Source organism: Daldinia childiae, assembly GCF_008694065.1.
Source record: "Daldinia childiae strain JS-1345 chromosome Unknown Scaffold25, whole genome shotgun sequence".
Taxonomy (NCBI): Eukaryota; Fungi; Ascomycota; class Sordariomycetes; order Xylariales; family Hypoxylaceae; genus Daldinia; species Daldinia childiae.
Window position 1 is genome coordinate 31,551 of NW_022984666.1, and position 8,886 is coordinate 40,436.

Here is an 8,886-nt window from a genome sequence, read left to right on the forward strand (position 1 = left end):
TTGCGGTGAGAGGTTAGTTTTGGAAGGCTTGAAAACCAATGAAATCCATGGATATTGGTTAAGGGGTAAAGGAATAGTTCCCGCTTGGTGGAGTTCGGATATACGTATATCCGTATTCTTTGGATAGATACCTCAAGTAGAACGTGAGGGTTGACATCATTACCTGTTATTGATACCTGTTAGTTATACGGTTCTTGAAACTTAAGTCTTCATATCAACATTATACAGATACCTAACCTAAGGTAATACAAATCTACTTTGTATCTTGATGCTTATTGGTACAACAACGCAGAGAGAGGTGTGTGATCGACAGATCGTGCACGGATATTAAAAAGAACAAAAGAGCACATGTCAATTATGTTCACATGATCTTAGTATTGCAACATTCTTAACCTAGATTGCTGAAAATGTATCGGCTTCGGTCTATTTTCACTTAATATATCAAGCTGTTAAATAGATATTTCTAAAATTAACTATATTTGGATATCTAACTTAGAACCTAGATAGGTAGGTACCTTATATGGGTAACTTAAACACACTGTTTCTGGGGCATCAGTACTTGATATGACGGACGTCGAAGAGAATACACTTACCTGAGAGTAGTATTCGTTCTGATACTGGCAAGTATACGGTGCCGCGCACTGGAAGCTTCCGGTCCACTGTAGTCCGCCGCATTGAGCAAACTTCGATTGTGCCTTAGGTGATGCCAAGGCGAGTATCTTTTCTGAGGCGTGTTCGGCAACAATGACGATGTAAGAGGTGGGGTTGGTAGTTATATGACCTGGAAAGATGCTAGCATCGACGACGAACAAGTTGTCGGTACCATAAACCCTCGTATTGAGGTCAACTACAGCCGAGCCACTGTTTGTTCGACCGTCGTCTGTTCCGAGCTTGCTGGTTCCTAGGAATTATTAGTCGTTATATCGCGTGCTAATACGATGCTAGCCAACTTACCAATCCAGTGGTTTGATCTTCGGTTGGTGTATGAAACGAGCATCTATAATTATCAGCTTTGTTTTCTTATCGCGTGATATATAGCGCGACTAACATCATTGACAAAGTCTTCGACAGTGGTGTTCGATGGTGGGTAGGTCCACGTGAGGCCCTCGACATTTGCTAGAGCCGCCTGAAGGTTCTTGATACCCTGAATAACAGCCTGGACATCGTTCTTATCCTGTAAGTAAGGGAGCGTCGAGACTACAGTGGTTAACGCCTTCGTAATAGTCATTCGGCCCCTTGACTTTGCACCTCGTCCAAGGTACTGACTCATAGTCATGGCATCTACTCCTATTAACGAGTGCGAACCTCAGGGTATGGGGATAACCTACATCCATTCGGCGTTCCAGCACTCCCTTCGACCCTGGCGGTCCACTGGAGCTGTCGAACCACACCATCGTCACCCTTGATTTCATCCCAGAACCTACACAGGGTTAGAATATTGGTGGACTTAAGATTTAGCTACTTACATTGGGCCAATATTTGGCGCTGCTTGAGCTAGAATACCCGATCGAGAATCTGTGATTAGAGGTTAGCTGCGGCCTTATCATATGATACAAGAACTAAACATAGCTAACCTAGATATAGACTCTTGTCGGCGACATTAGGGTTGTCCCAAGCTTCGTAGAAGTCGTAAAACACGACGTTGGGATGCGTGATAACAGTATCAGTCTAAGTAAATGTAAGCATATTTAGAGGTACGACCGTTTGGAGGGTATCAAACATTTGTGTGGTCTTCCAGATTATAACCGACAGGCAGATTGATCCAAGAGCTATTAGAAATCATGGTTGGACCATCGATCGACGATTGGACAACAGATAGCTGATCCGACGGCCCAATCCCACCTTCTCCAGTTAGTATATAGAGCATAGGAGGGCTTCTGAGATTGAAGTAACTTACTTCGTAAACAGGATCTTGGCGGACCCAAATGTTCCCGCAGACAAGATGACGCGGCCGGTAACTGAAGTAACATTGACAACACCGGTGTATCCTCCGTTTATGAACGGCTCGACTTCAATGCCGGTAACATGGCCACCAGATCTAACAACTCTCTTTACTGCCGTGCCCATCCATAAATGGAAATTCTTGCGCTTGCTGGCAGAGACCAAGTAAGTTGCCATAGGCCCGCCACGTTCGCCACCAGAAAACATGAACGGTGAATGAGAGAATGTGTGATTCTTCTTGTTTGGCGCGTCGTTAGCAGTAACTTCTGACCATCCACCGGCTTTTAAACCGCTAGATAGAACTTCAAAGCCTTGCTGATAGTATCTCTTTCCATCCATCGAAGGATGGTCAGTACCAGGAATGCGAGAGAATACCCTCTTTGTGCAGCAGCCATATCCGACGATTTCCATTCTTTAGGAAAGTTATAATCCCAGTCTAAAGTATACGGCTAAGTTTCACCATCAGTATCGCCGTATTTGTGAATGCATCATATGACATACCTTCCACCATAAACCAGCATTAACAGCGGTGCCTCCACCCAGCACACAGCCAGCCATCTGATCTGTATCAGTACAGGCAATGCCTGCGGAGTTGACCCATATCTCGTTGCACAGACCGGGGACATCAAATCGAGTCAAGTTAGTGCCATCTAACCATTCCGGCTTGAGCGAGCCGCCCCATCGTCCTGAAGAAGGTGGTCCCTTTTCAATAAGCAATACACTCTTTCCAGCCTCGCTCAACTTATCTGCCAAAGGAATCCCACCAGCACCGGCACCAACAACAATGTAGTCATAAGTGCCGGTCGGGACCGGGATGCCAGTAGCAGTAGGAATTGACGTAGTAGTGGATGTGGTGGTCGTGGGTGTTGCTCCTCCGCAGCTTCCGGTAACTGTAGCGGTAGCTTGGGCAGCCCATTCTGAATACGATGGGTTTGCTGCGTTTTCGTCTAGAGTGGCGCCCCAGATGCTTTGACCGTTGCTGTGGAAGTTAATAGTAATATCCGCTGGGCAGGCCGGGTTCCCCGGAGATTTAAGTGAGCTAGCCCATCCTAGTATTAAGGAGCCGGCACTAGTCGACGCGGAACCTGATGCACCGTCTTGGTCCCATACTAAACAGTTTTGACATCTGAAGATTAGAGTATAGTGGTCCTTATCGATGGTAGACGAGATTTGAGTTAACTTGGCATTGCCTGTATATACGTCCGGGCTAGTATATCCACTGACGAAGCGGAGCGAAGTTAAGATTTCATCTTCGTATGGCCAAGCCATGAGAAGCAGGCTATTTGTCATCGGTCCCCCGAAAGACAAACCGCACCATCCGTTCGTGGTTGTGCCGTTGGAGCCGCATTTCTATTATAGGGATTAGTGTTCTGATAGATTAGATTTAAACTTGTTATACTGACTAGGTATCCTATGAACTCAGTAGCATCAACAGTCAAGGCATTCTCTGGTAGTGCAACACCAAAGGTGAGACCACCCCAGGCCGATACACCACCAGAACCGTCGGCCTTATCCGGTACGGTCCATGTGTCGAATGCGATGCCGGTTTTGCTGTCCTTGTACAGGGTTGGTGCGCTCGCTTGACCGAGACATTTCTGGACATCTACGCCGTGTTAGTAAGACCACTGTCAGCGTATACATAGAAAGCGTGGCGCACTTAAGCTGACTGCTAGAAGCAGTGATGCAAAAAGACCGAAACGACCCATAATGCTATCAGCGTATTACGCTAAGTATTCGCCTGATGGGAACCGGAGAACTCAACATTGTGAAAAACGAATCTAAAGGACTCTTATATATATACTAATAGATTATGAGGCTGATGAGTACAAGTGGGCTGACGGGAACTCATTCCGAACGAGATCTGACTATACACACTAGTAGATATATACATGGTCGAATATGACCCAGATAATAGGAGGAAAATTATCGATCCCATTTCACGAACATGACCAACGGACATTCATAGGGAATATTGGCCTAGGGAACCGATCAACCGCGAAGCGCAAAAGTAAAGTGGGGCGCGCGTAGGAGAACCTGGAAGCTGGGCGCGGCTCCGATTCCCAGGACCAGACATCACAGTTCTTTATGAGAGGTTCTGGACCTTTGATGCAATCCCGCGGCGTAACAGCGGGCGCTCTACCCCGTTCTACCCTGCTCTTACTTACTTTACCTCACCCTACTTCTCTGCATGCTGACAAAAGGACAAGGGAGCATCTCCGTTTGGACAAAGCCTAGTCACAAGTGACAAGAACTATTCCCCTCGCGGCCTCAGGAATAACCAGCAGTATTCGAGGTAGTATGGCTGGAGGAACATGGTCGTGAATGTTAGACCGAGGACGTCTTGGCCTCGAGCGACTTGCCTCTTCTGTCAACGGAGTGTTGTAAAACGGAGGGACGCTTTTCTGCTTTACGGGCCGAAATTAGCGACTATAGTTGTGTAGCTGGAAAGCTGGAAAGCTGGAAAACTGGAAAACTGGCGAGCATGTTTCCCTTTTCTATCCCCCAGCTGTTCCCCGCCAAAAAAAAACCCTCTGGAATCCACATCGTGAAAAACGCCATTCGGAGTTGGGGAATTAGTAATGTTACCTTGATTTTGTTTATGGGCAGGTCTAGACTTACAACTATATACATATGTACATTAGGTAGTTATATAGTTACACAAAGAATTCATACCTTAGCCACAACTTATACATAAGCCACCCGCTAGCTTTCTTTTAAGCCACATTGAGATAGGTACCTTCGGTGGGTACCTCCAAGGTTCAGTTCAAATCGCCGCATCTTCCAAAACCCTCTAACTTCATCTTTTATGAGTTAGTTACCTGTACTTAACTCGATGTTGAACCCGTAATATCATTCCTTTCTATATTCTTGTCAAATGGTTTTCTCTAGAATTATGAACCGGAAGTATTCAACTTTAATAGATATAAGGCCTCATTACCTCTCAACATGACTACGCCGCATTATCCCCTCAACGGTATTGACTTGGACTTTACCAAATATGAGCATAAGTCTATATCTAGTCGCGACGTCATAGTCAATCGGATTATGCAGGACTATATGTTGCCAGAGAGAGTGAAAGCAGCAGTCTACAACAAGACGAATCGAGATGGCAAATTCCATACAGTCAAACGTCGCGATCGAGAACTCGGCCTTGACATGTATCTTCTGCATAGGATGCTTAAAACTGGTAGCAACCAGTCCTCCATAGGAGCAGAACTACACCCCCTCTACTTACTCTTTAATGGCGTATCCTTTGACGCTCTAAATTACTACCCGTTACCCGAACCTGGGGCTACTATTGGCATGGTTATATTGGGGCTTATAGAACAGTATTATCTCGAGTCCGAACCTTCTATGCGTGTTTGGCTTGGCCATCTCTATCGTTCTCATCCAGACTTAGCGGCCAAATATAAGTCCGGTTGGACGAAAGATATGAGGGGACACGTCAAAAGTTACGGGCCATTTTCAAAAACACATTACCGTTATTCTTTGTTTTCCGGCGGCCACCACATAAGAATCAACCCCTCTTCTAATGTGGAATTTTCTATCGATCCTCAGTTTTTAGCACGCGGCGGCTCGGTATTTTAAACCGTCGGCTTTCCCTTAACCCATCACGAGCATGCAGTTACTCTAAAAGTCCGACCAAATCTTTCATGCCGTCAATACATTATGTGTGTGTCGAGGAAAGCCTGAACGGTCTAGCAGTCTACCCCCACCTGATTCGTGGAAGAGGGTAGCTTTAAGTACCAACCTCGAAGATGGATGGATCATCTACTTCCCTCGACGCCCTCTATCTGAACTTGATAAACTATCACGCCGTAGAAGCTTAAGCCGAACTCACATCCGAGCAATGTTCACTAATAAACCCAAAGTATTTGAGAAGAAGTCTACGCAGAAAAGGGCCCGGGGGCAGATTAGGAATCCGTGTGCTAACTGTTACCAGCATAGTAGTCATCGCTCTTCGGCCTGCCCTTAGCATGTGGTTATTGCAACTCGTCGTTCCACAAGGCATATGCTTGCCCAATCAAGGCGAGCAACCGGTGTAAATGCATGCCCTTCCCCCAATACCACACAGCTTTCGAGTGTCAAGTTAATTGCAGCCGAAAGTGCGGATGTCCAAGTCTCCCAGGCTCAAGCCATCACAAGAACGCCATGCTTTGCTCCTATCGTTGCTGTATGTGCGGTGCCAAGGGCCACTCGGGAAGAAAATGCTCCTTGAAGAAATGTCCGTGCGGAGGGGATCATCTCACTCAAGACTGCCGATGGAAAGTTGAGTGTCCCGCCAAAGATTGCAATTTCTACCTATGTCAACTTCATTGCAGAGAATGTGGAAAAAAGAAGAATAAAACTTCTAAAGAACACTTTGTTGGCAGAACCTGTCAAGACTGCTTGAGGAATGGTAAGCCAGTCTTGGAAAAGGTCGCATCAAAGTAATAAATTTGGCTCGACAAACTTTGCGACTACACCTCAAACCCTCAGATGGTCCGGAATGATTATCCGCTGGCGGTAGTTGATATCGTAAGGGTAAGCGAAGTGACTATGCTTGTACTCAACCTACTAGTACATACTTAAGCACAAGCGAATATAAGTCTTCTAGAGGCATATCAGTATTAGAATAATTAGAATAATCTGCACAGTAAAATAATAAAAATGCCAGGTAATATATGCTCGCATTGGTGCAAGAGTATTATAACCAAGACTAGAATAAATCCTATAGCATTGCGTTGTTCAAGAAGTCTATACTTTTAAGTATATAAACATAACTTAAGCGTATACTCCATTATGTATTGCTCATGTTACGAATATAGGTAAAAATCGGCTTCGAGGACCGGGAAAGTTAAGTGTCGTGGAGCGGCCCGGCCCGCAGCTAATATGTCCGACCCGGCCAAGTGGGACAAACGATCTGACTGAATTGCATTCATGACGCCTCTTCGACGTCATAGAGGGACAAGGTTACCAAAATCTCGAAGAAGATTGAAATAACTACAATTAAAGATTTTATACATACCGAGGTCTCCTTGAAAATATTTTGGAATTGGTTAGGTTAAGTCTTTACACTAAGAGACTAACGGTGTGATGATCAGTTGAGGCGTCTTAAGTTAAAGACTAGAATCATCTTACTACTTCTTTTTATCTCCTAGCACCTATCATATCTTTACATGTTCGTAGTTATTTCATCCAACTACAAATCTTTGAGACTCGTACCTTCGCAGCATCTACATACTAAGCCAACAACACCAAGCAAAATAAGACCATGGCTCCACTCCCAGGGGGTTGTTACTGCGGTCTAATAAAATACACCATCACGCTCGAGGACCCGGAGTTACAAGCACGCACGAGCATCTGCCACTGCGGTAACTGCAAGAAGTTCACGGGCGGCGAGCACGGTATCACAACTAAGATCCCTAAGTCGGCATTTAAGATCACCCAAGGGGGGATCATGTAAAAATACACGAAGCGGATAACGGGAGCGGCGTGTTGCTACATCGCGAGTTCTGCGATACGTGTGGCGGGCCGCTTTTAGAATACGGTGTATGCATTTCTCTTCGATTGTGTTTAATGAGCTCGGAAGGCTACTAACTAGAGCTTCTCGCCCTTATCATTTTGACTTGACTACCTACCTACATATTGTTAAATAATCTTTTTGCGGCTGTTCCTTGGACGTTATATGATGAGGACTCTTCGCAGGGAAACGCGGGCGATAATATATACGTCTTCTACGGTACGATGGAGGACCACGCCCGCGGCCAGGTCGAGCCCAAGGGCGAGTTCTTCTGCAAGCTGCGGGATCCGTGGATGCCGAGCGTCGAAGGTTAGTTAGGACATGTCCTGGGTCTTTTTCGTTGCTATGACTATGGTGACATGGATTACTTACCTGATGTCTTAGGGGTATTCCAAAAGCAGGAGATCAAGCAGTAATAACAGAATACCGCTGGTCCCAGTAGGACTGGGCAGTAATGTACTATTTGGGTGGGTAGGCTCTATTGTAGTATGATGGACTAAGTTCATGTGAAAAACGTGGATATGAGAGAAAAGGGGTTAGGGGGTTAGGGACGTACAAGTCAAAACTATAAATGTGGAAAGATAATAGTATGTAATAGGTAGCTATTTAGGTATGTATACTAACAAAATCATCTGGTATATCAAGTTCTTTAATGATGGTTCATTCCGCCACAGACGCTGTAACGCATCAATCGAGCGATACAGGCAGTTCGTTGGGGGATCGGTAAACTACAAGACCCCCTTCTCCTACTTCTGGCTCTAGATAGCCTGTATGTCGGTACATTTCTACCGAATCGGCACGTCTTCTGCCATGACGCCTCGGCTGATGGTTCCTAGAGTAGTGGTTCTTAGAGTGATGACCCCTAGAGCGATGGCCCCTAGAGCGATGATGCCCGGGGTGATGGTGATGCATTGAGTGGCGATGCCCTGAGTGATGATGTCCTGAACTATGATGTCCCGAGCGGTGGTGATCCGAGCGACTACCAGAGTGGTAGTATCCCGGTTGTCTGCGACTAGGTTGGCCAAAGCAGTTACCCATCTTACCTTCGTTGTTGGGATAGTATTTGATAGCAGATATAAGGTATGACGCTTGATCTCGGCTGAGATGACCACAACTGTATTTCAGTCCTTTAATTAACATAGGAATAAATGCAGTAAGATGAAATCTCTTCGAGGAAAACGGTCGTAGGGGTTAGGATTATATAGGTAAGATGTTCACAACTTGACAATTATGTAGGGTGTTTTCGCGTAGGGAACTCGTGTTCTGACTCGGACACCTGACAAGGAAATGACTAGTAGAATACGTACGTTAAGGGGGCTAAAATGACAGAGGCTGTGACTGAAGAAATGGTACATCATGAAACTGTGATCTAGTGAGTTTCAATAGCATATCATAGGAGGAACCCAAGGTTGAAGGGCTAAAAGTTAGATTAGATACATTAA

General features: G+C 45.5%; 1 protein-coding gene across 1 annotated transcript; it reads right to left on the minus strand.

Moving 5' to 3' along the window:
* Nucleotides 1-529: 529 nt before the first annotated feature.
* Nucleotides 530-3,647, minus strand: GL218_09492 (Cellobiose dehydrogenase; the record flags this gene model as incomplete). Its single annotated transcript, XM_033586328.1, has 10 exons — nt 530-538; nt 594-901; nt 955-997; nt 1,049-1,281; nt 1,329-1,420; nt 1,467-1,515; nt 1,575-1,668; nt 2,443-3,291; nt 3,345-3,544; nt 3,599-3,647. 10 exons carry the CDS (start codon nt 3,645-3,647, stop codon nt 530-532), a joined length of 1,926 nt encoding a protein of 641 aa, XP_033437654.1.
* Between the last annotated feature and the right edge of the window lie 5,239 nt (nt 3,648-8,886).